This window comes from Neopsephotus bourkii, unplaced genomic scaffold (assembly GCF_033783945.1).
Source record: "Neopsephotus bourkii isolate Nb327-2 ecotype Australia unplaced genomic scaffold, CSIRO-AGI_Nbou_v1 NB_107, whole genome shotgun sequence".
Lineage (NCBI taxonomy): Eukaryota > Metazoa > Chordata > Aves > Psittaciformes > Psittacidae > Neopsephotus > Neopsephotus bourkii.
The window spans coordinates 524,014-539,894 of record NW_026900624.1 but is presented as its reverse complement, the minus strand read 5'-3'; the positions used below and the strand labels follow the sequence as shown (position 1 = coordinate 539,894).

The following is a 15,881-nucleotide window of genomic DNA, read 5'->3' as shown; positions in this document are numbered from 1 at the left end:
TGAAGCTCTAATAAAGAAAGGGGGCAGCGCTTCCAGGCAGATATTTCCAAGTGGTTTTTTTAAAGCTACATTACATTTTATAAGAAAAGCAGATGCCATTAATGATACTGTCACATCTAGATAACTGATCTGTCTGTCAATAAGCATTTGAAAAGCAAACATTCAGCCAGCTATGAGTGACAGTTAATAAGTTGGTTGTTGTTATTGACAGAACTTTCCATACAAGAGGACAGATACTGAAAGTTTGTTGATATTCATGTATTAGACACATTTTAGAAAATCTGTTTTAGATAAGAAAGTGGTTCTTGGTTCATGACAAAACAAAATACTGCTTTTGTACAGAAACGGCTAGCAAATATTCTAGTTCTGAGGTTTACTTTCTACAGTAGGAGCAGCAGTAGGGACCTGTCCTGCCAGGAGCAGAGAAGGGACAGTGGGCAGGCAGGGAGCACTGTCAGAGGGCCAGGGATGGTAGCAGTGACCATGAACAGCCGCGTCCCAGGGCAAATCCATAGGGATAAGGATGGAACAAGGTCGATGCAGGAGGGTGAGGGTCAGCAAGGTGTATGGCAGGCCACAGATGTACCTGTGGCATAGCTTGGGTGAATGTCAGGGATGTGGACCAGAGCTCAGATGCAGCTCTTGGGGAAGGTGGGCTGGCTCCAACCAGGCTTCTCACTGCTTTTTCTCACATGGGTCTGATCCAAGGCTATGCGGTGGCACTATCCACCGTGTGGCCTTGAACATAGGCAGCCAAATCTCTGGGACAGGAAGAAAGAAAATGTTTGCAGAGCCTGCTGCTGCCCAGTGTATTTTCATGTAGGCTTTTTAGTGACCCAGTGACAATTTTGTCTATTGACACCAAATACAGAGAAGGAAATTGTCACGTACATTTCAGTTGTTCTCAGCCTCTTGCTTATTGGATTGTTCACCTGTGTTTGCTTGCCTGCAGCTTTCTGCAACGCACCGTAGTAGAGTGATATCTATTTTAACAACCCTTTTGATCACCAGTGGAAATTGAGAATTTGAGAAACTTCACATGCTGTTTGCTTTTCATAGAGGCTGATAGGTTACCAGAATTATGGACCAGACTGCATGAGGTTTCTCAATAAGCAGGTCAAGAAAAACCCCACCAAAACGAGAAACCCCCCAACTTGTTAAAATCAGGATTTATTAAACATGCAGATCAAATAGTAATAAAAAAAAAAGATTTTATATGCATAACATACCCCATCTGGTTATGTTGAAAATTGTTTCAAAGGTGCTTCACTTTTCTTTGTTACAGAAAGGAAACAAAAATACCTTATCTATTTCAAAAGTCATGTGTTCCCTGTACATCTTCTTCATGTCTTCTCTTGTATTAGATTTTTCTTCCTCAAGTGTCAGTTTTTTAAGAATACCTTTTTTTAAATCTGAAAATAAGCTTCCCAGGAGTCAGAGTTCCTGGGATCCTCCAATGTTTTTGTAGTCTGCTAGATCATCGGTCTAAGTTTTGAAGTAAGTCTGAATGACAGTAAAAGAAGAATTTGCCATGCTTTTGACATCTAAGAATTTAATTATAAATTAGGATGAAACTAATTTCCAAAATGTCAAGTTCAACAGCAAAACTGAACTCTGAATTTCTAATGACTCCCATGTTAAAGAAGTGACCTGAAAGGCTGATACCAATTGTTAATTTATGTGATTTCTTGTCTCTCTTTTATGATTTAAGATAATGATTTCACTACATCATTTAAATACTTCCATTAATATTTTATATCCAACATCTGTAACAAAGACCATAGAGTAAACTGTCATATCCATGATGCAGTCTGCCTGCATCACTCTTCTCTGATACTACAGGAAACTAAGATCAAGATCATGACATGCTGGCTTTCTGCATTTGAACAGATAGATTGATGAACACTACCATGGCTTTCAGATGCAGATATTATTTTTTTTCTTTGCTTTGAATTCAAACTGTATTTCAAATAAACTGTGGGAAATAAGTTGGTTCAGGCAAGATATTAAGATCAGAATTCTCTCCTTGTTAAATTACTTTATCACTCACTTCAAACTTAAGCTCAAAGCATTATGCTTCTGTCACACTTCCTTGTTTCTTAGAAAGTAAGAATGTACATAAGCAGGCAGAAATGGGAGACTGTCTTTCACCATGCAGTGTCACCCTTCCACAGTAAGGGGAACCTATGCAAAACACAAGGTTTCTAAACCTCTAAAGCTTCTTAGCAGTTTACCATTTCAGTGTATCATCATGTTAGCAATAGTTACACTTCTATAGAAAAATATGCATATAATACTGTAGAAAATTGAGGCTATTGCACATTTTCTTTCTACTTCATTCTACCTCTGACACTATGGCAAATTACTTTAAAATTCTTAAAAACAATATGGCATAATAAGCTGCACAGGTAGAGGCTTTATATGTTTTTATCTTTAATGGCTAGCTTGAAAATCTTGTGTCACTGAGAGGTGATTGTGAAAGAAGAAATGCAGCTTTTTGCTTCCTAGTAGCTCAATAATCTTCAAAAAAAATAAGAGGCCAGTGGTATTTCTTTGTTATGAAAACAAGATTTATGTGATTATGCTTCCTGTGACTGTGTTGCTATATAAACGCATGTGGTGTGCTTCTGTGTGTGTTGTTCTCTCAGTTCCATTCCAATAATACTTGGTTCGATTGTCCAATCTCAAGCAACTTTACAGACGGAGAGAGCTATCTAAAATATGTTAAATTCCCAGAAGTTCCATGAAAAATTGACGAAGTAGAGGAAAGCCTTTTTAAACCTCCCCTAAGGGTGGAAAGATACAATGTGTCTTCAACCATTATAAAATATTAGATAACCTAGTAGGAGAGATAAGTTAACAATAATATAACCAAAGCAGAATGTTTCATTTGCAGTGTGATACCAAAAGACCCATTCCTCAGAATTATTTCTTCCCCTTCTATGAAATCTTAGGTGCAAATCTGACATTTTTGTCAAGTCAGGATATTAATAATTTCTCTTTCACCTTTTTGCCTTCTCTCAGTTGTGTATTTTGCCTTCTCTCAGTTGTGTATTCTATGATATCTACTAAGAACTAAACTGCAGCTCCAGTCTTGGTATAGTCTGATTTAAAAGGCAAGCCACTATAAGATAAAGATACATTGAAAACTAAGGTTTTTTAGTGCTTTTGCTCACAAAATTGTTTCACATTGTACTAATCATCAAAAAAATGCTGATCCAAGAACAAGGTACTCTGTGAGGAAACTAATACACATAAACTGCTGTTCTGAAAGACGTTTAATGAATATCATCAGTAATTCTTACTCATTCTTGGTTTTCAGATGAAGCAGATTGGTCATGATGGCTACAACCCCGCCTCTGTAGCTGAATGGCTGGATTCCATTGAACTGGGTGACTATACCAAATCCTTTCTAATTAATGGCTATACATCGATGGACCTTGTGAAAAAAATCTGGGATATTGAATTAATTAATGTAAGTTGATCAATTTATAGCAGTAATAGTTCCTCCTAAATACATTATAATTCTTTTCTTACTTATCAAAGAGAAAGCACAAAAGCAAATTGCACTACAAATACTACCATCAAGTACTGTTAATAGTTATAGATTTCGTGCCTATACCTGAGTTGACTGTACCCTCCGCTTCCATTTGCTTTAACATTGTCTTTTGCATGATATTCAGTCAGCATGGTTGTGTCTGCCTTCAGGATGCTGAATGACATTTAAAAATATATTTTGGTAGTTTATAGCTACAAAGCATAAGCCTTTGCTTTTAGAGTGCCTAGCAACAGTGCTTCCTGTAAAGATGCTTAGGGTTTAATTTTTCCACATGCTCTGGCTAAATTAAACATAAAATAAGGAAACCTTAAACATAACAAATAAGTTATGCTAAAGGAAAAAATATTTTATTTAATTATCACTTTTGCTTGAAACTTTATTTACATGAGTCAGTTAAATTAGATACCCACAGATGGGCAAGCATGAACTTTAATTTGGACTGCACTGCAGAGTAATTGAAATGAGATGAAGCTTATACAGTGGAGATATTGACAGTACAGCTTTGCCAATGAAATTTTCATGTAAGTTATGTGACTGAAACTGGGTTTTATTCCTTTTATAAAAGATGTGATTATAGCTTTGAATTCACTGTGGCTTTTGAAATCAACTGTATTGTCAGTTTATGTGAACTTTAGAGCAATCTCAGCATGGAAAAAAAAAAACCAAGATCATATTTTAGTGGCTCTTCAAATACAAAAGTCTGTTCTCTTCCTTCCAATATAGAAGATACTGCATCTCTGCCTCTAATTAGTGCCTAACTCAGAACAGTCAAAGAACTACCAATGACCATAGGCAATCAAGAATAAGGCAAAGCAGCTGTGAAGCCATGTTTCAACATAGTAACTGGTGCATAAGCCACAAGCAGATACAGCCCAAGATTAGCATCTAAAAAAAAAGGAATAAAAAAAAATGAAAAAAAAGAGGTATTTGATTAACTGAAAGACAAAACCATTACATGTTAGAATTTTTTTTTCTTGCTGTCACATTACAGTTAATGTTAACTAGCACAAAAATGTAGTGTAAGAGTATGAACCAAACTCTTTCTAACATGTTATGGCTGTTGCATTCAATGTATGTTGTAGGTGTATAATTGAAGCCAAGGTATGATTGATGCTATTATGGGTGTCTGCTGCTAAGCTGTTTATGATTCTTTTTTGTATATGTGGATTTAATTTTAATAAGAACTGGGGACCCTTTGTTCCAGAAGACAATATAGATTAACAGCCAGCACTGAGTTCAAGGAAGTAGATGACTCTGCTCTTAATTTTGCATTCCAAATATTTTGCCATAATCAGTTTGGAAACAAATTACCCTTTAGCTCCCCCAAGTGGATCATTAAAACCTCATTAAAGGCTTGCGGTTTGATTCCACACTTGCTTAAAATGATGAAAAGGGAAGTACCTGCACTGAAGTTAATATGAATACACTCCTGTAAAATTATTATAAACCAGACCACTATATATCCCTCTAATTTTAAAGGTTAACATCATGTTCTGTTTGAGGGCCTGTAATTCTTGGGCAAACACTCCCTTTTGCCATGAGTTGCAAGAAACAGCTGTTAAACTGTTAAGTGTTTGTATAGATGCAGATACCTACAGAGATAAATATGTCTCCCACCTGATATGATATTAGATTGTGTTGTTCAGGAGCATAGTAAATAAAACAGCTCTACATTCTCAAAAATTCAGGTTTAGTCCAGTCAGTATATATTTGATTCCCACCAATCGGTAGTAGCTAACTGTAATGATAGGGTGTTCACTAAGAATATCTGTTGTTACTGTTATTTTTCTGTTTCAATTGAGGGGAATCTTTCAGAAATGGACAAGAAATTGGTTTGGAGCATTGTGCAGTCTGGCAGAACAAGATACTTATCTCTGACCAGCAGGCCTGCTGTCTGAAATTGAATTCAAAGGTCTCACTTCCCAGTCAGGCAATGGCAAACAAGAGCTTATAACATAAAGATTTTCATAAAGGAATGTATAAAGGTCAAAGCCACTAACTCTGGAATAGGTTAGAATCCAGGCACTTGAAAAAATAGAGAAAAAAGAAAGTCAACATCCTGAAAATAACTGAGTACCATTGGTTTGGTGGCTTTTGGTGCTCAAGCTGTAGATGGGGCAAGAAGCTTCATCTGCACTTATGCTACATAAGTGATAAAAATGTATCAAGGACTACAGATACAATAATTTCTTAATTTTAGCCATCAGTTTAAACAGTTGCAGATCCTGAATTTGACATAAACCCCATTTTTTCTTTGGTGTTATGAATCCCTTAGTTCATATTTCGGAAGCCATTGGGAAATCCTCCATGGGTTCTGGAGGTGTAGAAACAGATTTGAACATAGAGATAATATCATCTGCTAGGTAAACTAGCTTAGTTGAAAGAACAGAGGAGAGAATGGGACATTTAATTTTTCACAAGCCCTTCTTTACATCTTAAAAATAGAATAAAAAGTGTTTATTACTTTCTTTCTACACTTTTTGTGATCATGAATTCATGTCTGTAAATGAAGCTCATTAAGTTTTAGTTCCTAGATTTTTGAAGATTGCAATTCTATGCAACGCTACAGGTTTGGGGAAGAGTGGCAGGAAACCTGCCTGGCAAAAAAGGTCCTGGAAGTGCCACTCAACAGCCATCTGAACATGAGCCAGTTTGTGCCCAGGCAGCCAAGAAGGCCATGAGTATCCTAGCTTGTATCAGATGTAGCATGGCCAGCAGGAGCAAGGCAGTGATCACCCCCCTGTACTCAGTACTGGTGAGGCTACACCTCAAGTACTGTGCTCAGTTCCAGCCTCTCACTACAAGAAAGTCACTGAGATGCTGCAGTGGGTCCAAAAAATGGCAACGAAGCTGGTAAAGGGTCCAGAGACCAAGTCCTGTGAGGAGTGGCTGAAGGAACTGGGGTTGTTTAGCTTAGGGGGAATCTCAGGGGATATCTTATCACTCTCTACAACTACCTGAAAGAAAGTTGTAGTGAGGCAAGTGGCAGTCTTTTCTCCCAAGTTAACAAGTGGTAGGGTAAGAGGAAACAGACTCAAGCTGCACCAGGGGAGCTTTAGATTGGATATTAGGAAAAGTTTCTTCACCAAAAAGGTTGTCAAGCATTGGAACAGGCTGCCCAGAGAAGTGGTTGAGTCACCATCCCTGGAGGTATGTAAGACATGTAGTCATGCCATTCAGAGCTTTGTTTAGTGGTGGACTTGGCAGCATTAGTTTTATGGTTGGACTTGATGATCTTAAGTTTTTTTTCAACTTAAATGATTCTATGATTCTGTGATTAAAGTTAACCTTTGTGAGTTACCCCTTACTCCCATAGGATGCTGGAATGATCAGAGCTTTGAATCTTGTTATCTTCCTAAAAATAACAGTTCTTGCTCTATTTCCAACATTGTCCTATCATCCTTGGAATTTACCATTTAGGCAAGCATATTTAAAACAAAAAATCTGAGAGGAGAATACCAAGTATATGAGAGAGGTACAAGGTCTGAGACACCAGTGGCTATTTTTGCTCACCTTCTCTGGTCCTCCGGTTTCCTCACTGGCATTAAGACACACATCTAATATGCAGCTTCCTGCAATTTCTTGCAAGTTAATGTCTGCTCTAACTCAAGTGCTGGTTTCTTTCAGGTTTTTATATTATACATATATAGTGTGTGTGTTTCTTCAAGCACAGTCAAGCAGCAATGACTTAAAGCATTTAAATCAGAAGAATAATTTTAAAAGTTATTCATTTGTGGTTTTTGTGAGCTCCCTCCAGCATTCTGTTCTTTTTCAACAAGCCAGACTTTGAAATTTAGAATCTGTTTCACTAATTTGCTTGTCATCTAGATCAAGAGTTTTCCCAGGTCCATTTGCTTCATTATTTTCTCAGGTATGTGCTTCCTGGGGAGCACTGTTCTAATTTCCTCATCATGGGATTGGAAGTATTCAGAACGCCTTCTCCCAGCACTGGCTTTCCCAACACTTCTGGTTTTGTCTCCCAAGTTTCTTGGCTCATTACAGGGATCAGGTTCTGTACCCAGATTCAATTAGAATTTATTTGATGACTCTTTCCTGAACTTATCATCTGCTGAAAAAAAAGTCCACTATGTTCTGAAATCCCCTAACCTATCAAAACTGTGCACCTGTGCTTTAAAGTATAAATGCTCTTCACCATGACTAATCATATTATTCTTGTCTGTTATTCTGGATTACTTACGTAACCCTCCCCCTCAGGGAGTCACTCTCTTCGGGGAACTTTTACCAAAGAGATTCTTCAGGCAAGATATAAACAGGTTAAAAGCACAAAGCAAGTTATTTATCGTCTAACACACAGAATGCATTTTAGGACTAATGAACTAGGCATTAAAACTAGGCATTAAATCAGCCCTACCAAATGAGTCACTAAGTCTAATGGGTAAGTAATCATCACTCAGGTAGGGGAGGGCTGGCCTCTGTTGCTCCCTGGAGCAGGCTGATCTATGATGTTGCTGAGTTGCTGTCTCCTGATTATCCTTTTTTACCTCATGATTTATACCTTTTCATGTGAGTGGTGTTATACCTGAACCCTTGAGGTGCAAGTTTCCCCTGTCCTAACAGTCTTATTATGTCTGCAACTTTACCTTTCTACTCTTGCATGCTTCAGCCTGTGCACTCCCTCAGAGCTCCTTCTCACGCCCTAGCAATTTTCTCAGAAGAAAACTGAGAACGGTTGCAGAACTGTGCTGTAGTGAAAGTAGGCCTTGAATCACAGCTAGCTGAACTTTTGGGGAGAGGGTTACATGTAAGTGACCTGGTTTACATTTCTTCTCAGTTAGTTTATCCTGCACTATGAGCTTCTATTTTCATACATCTGTCTTTCACCTGGATGATTCAGTCTTTGTCTTCTGTAAAATTAATGTTTTCCAAATGGTTTCTTAAATTCAATTCCTGTACAGATTTTGAGCTTTTGGGGAAGTGTTATTGATGATCCTCTCTCACAAACTGCATTCCTCTTTTACATTAGGGTATAATGATTACTGTTGAGTATCAGATCAAAGATACTAGAGAGAGGAAATAGCTACCAATGGACTGCCCTCCATTAGCTAAATACCTTGGACCCTCCACAACATCAGCAACAAGTTCCAAAATTTAATTTTATTTTGTACTGTGAAAAAAGCTGATTCTTTAGTATTATCTAAAGTTGCTACATGATCCTTTCACTGCAGCCCCCCTAAGTTTTGTACTGTAGGAATGAAAAAGCATGAAAATGACCATATTGAAACAGATCAGAGGCTCTACCTAAATTAATGTGCTGTCTATAAAAATGGCCATAAACAAATGACCAGGGAAGGCTACATGAATAGGACAAGCACATTATGAACTATCTGCACAGCCACCTTCTTCATCATTAATAATTTTCAGTTCATGGACTTCTGGAATTGGGCTAGTTCTTCCCAACTGGTCCTTGTCTTTTTTATCTTGAATGAGTTATTATCATCATCAAGTTTCATGATCTTACTGCTAGTCTTCTTTCCTATGGAATTTATAAATACATTGTACAGCAATGTCACAGATTTCTGCAGTAATTCACTAAGAGCCTTCTTCCACTCTGAAAACTGATTTTTATGATACTGTTTCTTGGTTTAATCAGTTATTTATCCATGAAATAACCTCTTACAGGTTAATGCCATGACTGGTTTGTTGTGTTGGGTTTTTTCTGTTTTTTTTTTTCTTAGAAGTTTTTTAAGAGTGGTTTCATCAAAAGACTAGAAATCCAGACAAACAAGAGATCATCAACTTTCTTTCTATTATTTTTGACTGTTTAAAAGAATACCAAATAGACTTCTGAAGTAAGAGGTGCCTTTACATGCAGTCACTTTTACTCTTCCTGGTTATATATATCCATGTGTCCACTACTAGTATGCATTACTAAAATCCTACTGATTCACCTGAGTAAAGCTTAGAAGACAGTACTTCCATGAATTTTTTGTGACACTTTTCAAAATTGGCATCAATATCTAAGGATATCGATCCCTCAGATAACAAGAAGGTTTTAAGGGAAAATTTGCACATCATTGCTAAAAAAAACAGCCAGTTCATCCTTGAATTCCTCCTCTATTCATCTTTTCTATGCTGTAGTTCATTTTACATGCTTCTGTAATTTCTCTTATGCAGAGTAAATAACCTTAGTCCATTTAGTCATTCCATACTTCCAGAAATCCTTGTTCTGTAACTTTCTAGTCCTTTTCTGTACATCTCAAATAGGCAGAATGCCAGCTATATTTCTGTTTTCAAGGTGAGAATTACTTTGTATGTATTTAGCTTGAGCCTATAGCTCAAAGTAATAGAAACCACTGTACTGAACTCAGTTCTCAAAGCTTTCATGAGGCCTTTGCCAATAAATGCACCTACAATGCCCATACAACTTACAGTCTCTGCTTAAAGAACTTAAAAATGGACCACATACTGCATTCAGGTTCTTTGACCAGGATAGTGTCTTGCTTAGCAGCCTGCCTGTCTACTCCAGCAAAACAAACTCCACAGCTTGGCTGGGTAATATACACCGAATGGATAGATTTTTGTACAGTGCTCACTTGACAGCTTAATTTCCCATGCTCTGTAGCATGAAAAGGTGCCTTTTTCTTAGGAGGACTGTTCTTCAGACTCTGTTTGGTAAGTTACTCTGTGGCTCTTCTTCTCTTGTTATTACTTCATTTCCCACGCATGCCACTCTTCAGAGTCAGATTTTGAAGAGGAATGAAACATTACATCTCAATAATATATTCTCAGACATTGCAAGGGCAGTTTATGAATCCTGTTCCTTTTTCTCTCTACCTTGGAGCCCTGTGGCAGATTTCAGGTAACTGAAAAGAATCACGAGTGCTTGGAGCCAAAGTCCTTTCTGATCTGCCGGGCACACTGCTGATAAAGATGTTCGTAGCTCTTCCTGTAGTTGCTTTCTAACTGGCTCCAACAGTTTTGATAATAAGAAGAGTTTTCAAAACCATGAATCTGCCTTAGCAGTAGGCTGTGGGATCTCAAGTTATTAGGTATTTTGTTATTAAAAATAACTTCTGTGATTGATGAGTTTAGAAAATTCTCTGTATGACTTTTTAGTTGTTTACTCTTCCCAAACATTCAGGAGCATATTACTGGTGTACTTGCTTAAGAAAATACTTTAATTTATGTGAACCAATAATTTTAAAACAGCTATGCACATACACATGTATGTGTATGTGTTTATATGTAAGTGTATATAGTTGAAAGTAAAGAATTCTCCAGCAAGCTAAATGATGGAGTACCACAGTTCAAAGGCAAATGCTGCTTCTGTAGAGACAGCCATGTTGATGTACTTGTGTAAAATTAGATGCCTTGTATTTTAAAGTTTCTAAGTAGCATAAAATGCTTGAGAATGTCTCTGACATCCTGAAAAAACAAACTGGCCTGTTATACTGAGGAACAGATATTTCTAGCCTTTAAAAATTTTATGGGAATCTTTAAAATTCTTTGCGAGGCAGACTGAACTTTGGGTCTTCTCACTCATTAATAAAGTAGTAGACTATGTATAAGATGCATTACTGTATTTAATAAAATATTTTCTACTACATTTGTGGTGGTTTTAATGATAAATATCTACTAATATCAAGGAAACTTTAAATATCCATTAAATTCCTTGGCTCTTCTGTTTGTAAAACTGTCCTAATTAGTATCAATAATAGGACCATGTATTAGATATTTTTTTGACAGCAGGGTAGTTGCATATATTTCAAATCAAATACTCTGAAGATAGGTCTGGAACTGAATAGCTTTCATTGTAATGCATTATTTCTTTATGAGGTAAGGCATGTATATGGATTTGCTCACTTGCTCCGACATTAGTAGAACAATGCTGCAAATGAAATTACATTAATGTGTTAGCTGCTGCAGTTGTAAATCCAGAGGATAACTGTATAAATTACTCTCTTTGAAATTGGACTGGTACATTCATTTAATGTACAAAAAATGTTATGAGATATTATATAAATAGTATTTTTTTTCATCCATACAAAATAGGTGTGTAGATTTGATCCATCCAGGGCACCCGCAGAGGTTTCAGAAGGGTTTTAATAACGCACATCTTTGTTTCTTTATCAAGAATGAAATATTTGCCAATCACAATCATGTAGTAAATTTGTTCAGCTGGGTCTTACATTTGAAAATGATTGTTTCTGCAGTCAGATTTTGTCTGCTTAAAATACTAGTAGCAGCTCCATCAATTATTTCTTAAATGCCTGTGGATGTTACTGATCATTTAGAAACTGTTATGTTGTAGTATTGCAGTGACTGTTTCTAGAAATCTAGATGGAAGCTCTTACATTAACAAATCCATGTGCTAGTATTGTAACTTCATGGCGTGTTTCATTCTTATGTACAATTTCCGCATGTAACATTTTGCATAGGCAGTGAACTCATAGCCTTTGATGTGAAAACTTCTACCTATTCCTCATGGTAATGCAAAACGTTTTGAAATACATTATCCTTTTTCTTCTTCCTTGCAAAAGATCAGGAGATGAAATAAACCTTGGCATTTTCTTCAAACCATGCACTGTTTACCTCTTCCCACTACCACCTTGGATCATGGCAATGCTCAGGCTCAGGAGAAGTGGGAGGAAAAGCATTTCTTTTAGTTCTAATGCAGTGCTTTATTCAGTTTACAATACAACACGGTAAAGAAAGAGAAAGCATTTGCACTGTGAACATTTTTCACAGCATTTATTTTTTTTGTTGTATAATGATTCTTTTGTAATTCATCTGGTGTCATTTTGCACTAGAGGTATTTAAGTAGAAGGCATTATATAGGTACTTTGAAATCCTTTCCCTAATTCTGTATTTATATTTCCTTATATATAAATATATATAAATATTGTTTTCTGATTGAAAAGTAACAGTAAAATCACCATATTTGATCAGTGAATCTAGCCATTGATATTTACAGATTTTTTAAATGTTTTCCAGTTCCTGCATTTATTTTTAAATGTAAGGATTTTAGTCATATCAAAACAGTATAATTTTTTTTATCAACCACATTTTACCTCTTTACTGAGGTAAATCTTTGTTCTTATATTGGAATTCTTAAAATTAGAGCTTTTTTTTTTTCCCTTTTGTTCTCTTTTTTCTTCCTCTCTTCCACGCTCTCTTCAAAACAAATTATAATCAGGTAATGATTGGCAGCAATTTTTAGCAGTAATAATCAAAGCTGAGCAATTTTAGTACCTATTATGTTCCACCTGCAGGATCATTTTCTTGTCCTGTAGCACACTAGGTAGCACAAATGATTGACTTAATAAAAAAATTATCATGCATTACAAAGTAACCTACTCTGCCTAGTGCCAGAGAGGGTACCATCTCTGAAGAATCCTAACAAAATCTCCTTCCATTCAGACAACAAATAAATTGCCTTATCAGCTGATTTTCTGTCTAAAATCTTAGTACTCTATAAGAAGCTTTGTATTTCCAGTTTCAGAATGTGACCTCCTTTCCCAGGAATGCAGCAGAAGCAGCTCAACCCAAGACTTCTTATTCCATTTTAAAAAGCTAGAAAACAACCTCTCCTCCCAGCCCACAAGTTCTGTACAAAAACAGATAAAATAAATTGTCACTAAATATTTTGTTGTCCTAGGCAACAACTTGTTCTTCCTTCAACAGCTTAGAAGAGCCTTGGATAGGTTTACATTTTACAGCCTTAACCTTTTCAGTGTTGTTTCAGGAAGAAAATTGGTTTTCTATTTTGAAATAATGTCCTTTTTCAGATTCTTTAATCTAATACTAATTTAGAAATTTTACACACATTCTATTTTGAATTTGTCCTCCCAAACATGCAGTCTTAGGATAGCATCTTTCATTACAATAATAGTAAATTGTAGTAAAGGTAGTTCCTCTAAAGTAATTTCCTTATGAGTATTTATTTTTTCCATTCTAGACAATATTTGTGCTAGTTTTGCCAGAATTGGTTGTCCTAAATGTTTGAATTTGCTGCCCCCAAAATCTACCTTTCATAGTTCTAGTTTATGGCATTTTAAAGCAGATTTTTTTTACTGAAGGTGAGTATAAAATACTTGAAGTTAGTGGTAGATAAAAGCAAACAAGAGCACAATGATGTTGATGTTGTAAAGCAATATTTCTGCCTTTATATAAATTCACAGTGATAAAAATCATGAACAAGTATCCCCTGTTTGCAAAAAAATAAAGCTGCAGAATTCATTGCATAATATTTTCAAGGACTGCAGTACTATTTTAATGCTTTTAAAAGAATACTGTGGGGTTTGTAACTCTACTGTTCAGCAGTGTGCAAAGGAGAAATGATTCCTCTTTGAAATATCTTTTAATCTTTCTTTTCTTCTTCTTCATTGCTTTGTAGGATATTGTGAGGAGTTATAATTACAATAAAAATTCTCAAGAGAGTATCAGATCTTGCCTAGCATCATTTGTCTTCTGTTCATGACTGGTATTAATGATTAAAGGTAAAGAGGACTGAATGGCAGTCCTTTTAGCTGTAAGGAAGTTGAAGACCAGCAACATTTTAGAAACATTTTCCCTGGACAGCAGGTTTTGTTAACATACTCAGGTGTAAAAGCAAATGCTGTGCTGTGCCATATAGACATATCAGAGTGATTAATGTGCCAGAAATAGGACAGCAGCATTATCCCTGGTCTTCTGCTTGATTCTGCCTTTTCACACTGTTCAGAGCTGGCTTGGACAATCCACCGTGTTTGTATCATACAGACACAGTCATGGCCTTCAAAAAAGATTGAAAAAGTGTTATACCAAGATTATTAATAGAAGTAAGGTCAGAACTTTTCAACACAATAAAGATGAGGGGAAGTATTCACTTAGCTATAAAAGATTCTGTTGCAGCCTACAGACAACAGGGTTTGATTCCTTAAAGTCATCTTCAAGGATTTTGTCTTTCATTGTTTTAACTTCCAAAGGAATAAGGTTTCAGTCACCTTCCATAAAGGGCAATTCCAAATTCTAGTAGCTGGTTGTGCCAAGAAACTCTTTTATATTGTCCGTATTATTTCAAAATTACATACCATTATCTCCAGTTATCAAAAGCAGGATTTCCTACATCTGTAGAAAAATGGACTTTTTTGACAGCCCCAGTGACACCCTGAAAATAAAATATTACTGACAGGTTATTTGTGACCCTTTTCATAATGATCAAGTTGTTGCAGAGTTGCATACATTTAACTTCTGATTAATGATCCTACCTCAGTTTGTATTTTTTCTTATTCATCACTTATTTTAAAGAATGTTCTTCATATCATGTACACATCTTAAATCTGCAATATTCACCCAAAAGTAGTATACAAGGGTGATCAGGGGACTGGAGCACCTCCCGTATGAAGACAGGCTGAGAAAGTTGGGGCTGTTCAGCCTGGAGAAGAGAGGGCTGCCTGGAGACCTCATAGCAGCCTTCCAGTATCTGAAGGGGGCCTATAAGGATGCTGGGGAGGGACTACTCTTCGTTAGGGGCTGTAGTGACAGGGCAAGGGGTAATGGGCTCAAACTTAAACAGGGGAAGTTTAGGTTGGATATAAGGAATAAGTTCTTTCCTGTGAGGGTGGTGAGGCACTGGAATGGGTTGCCCAAGGAAGCTGCAAATGCTCCATCCCTGTCAGTGTTCAAGGCCAGGTTGGACAGAGCCTTGGGTGACATGGTTTAGTGTGGAGTGTCCCGGCCCATGGCAGGGTGGTTGCAACTTGGTGATCTTAAGGTCCTTTCCAATCCTAACTATTCTATGATTGCATGGATTTTAACTCACTGCCATAATTAAAAAAAAAAAAAAAAAAGGAAATGCAGTTAAGAATGCTTTAAGTGCAATGATATTCAAAATGGTATTCTGATAATGAATTGCAATATAGCTGTTGTAAATCTGTTACTCTGCTAACAGAAAATGAGAGATCTTTCTAGTTCTGTTGGGTTCAAAACAGTTTCAAAATCTATTGCAGTGTTTTATTTGTGTTTTTCATCAATGAATTAAGCACCTCTTTCAGATGCACTAATGACAGAAGCTATTGTGAAAAAGATATAGTTGGACTTTACTTAATACTTCTGTCAGATTGAGAGGCTGGTTATGTAAAAACACTCATCAGGAAAGGCCATACATCAGTTTTCCAAATAGCAATTTTTATAATTCTGGATGAGTCAGCCCAAGCTCCTGATCACCCTGATTTTTTCAGGGTCTAGACTCCATGCTATCATTTCAAGGAACAAATTCAATAATAATAACAGGTAGTTGTAGATGAGCTGCTAATGATGATCTAGCAATTTCTATCATCACAAAGGTTTTCTCATCAACCCCATCTCCCATAGGTATCAT

General features: G+C 36.5%; 1 protein-coding gene across 11 annotated transcripts in view; it reads left to right on the top strand.

Annotated features, from left to right (window-relative positions):
* Positions 1-15,881, top strand: part of ANKS1B (ankyrin repeat and sterile alpha motif domain containing 1B) — a 425,238-nt gene that overhangs the window by 257,960 nt on the left and 151,397 nt on the right. For all 11 annotated transcript variants that reach the window (XM_061357113.1, XM_061357101.1, XM_061357080.1 and 8 more), the window contains one exon: positions 3,323-3,475. In XM_061357113.1, coding sequence (XP_061213097.1) covers positions 3,323-3,475 — 153 coding nt within the window. The remainder of the gene's footprint in view (positions 1-3,322; positions 3,476-15,881) is intronic.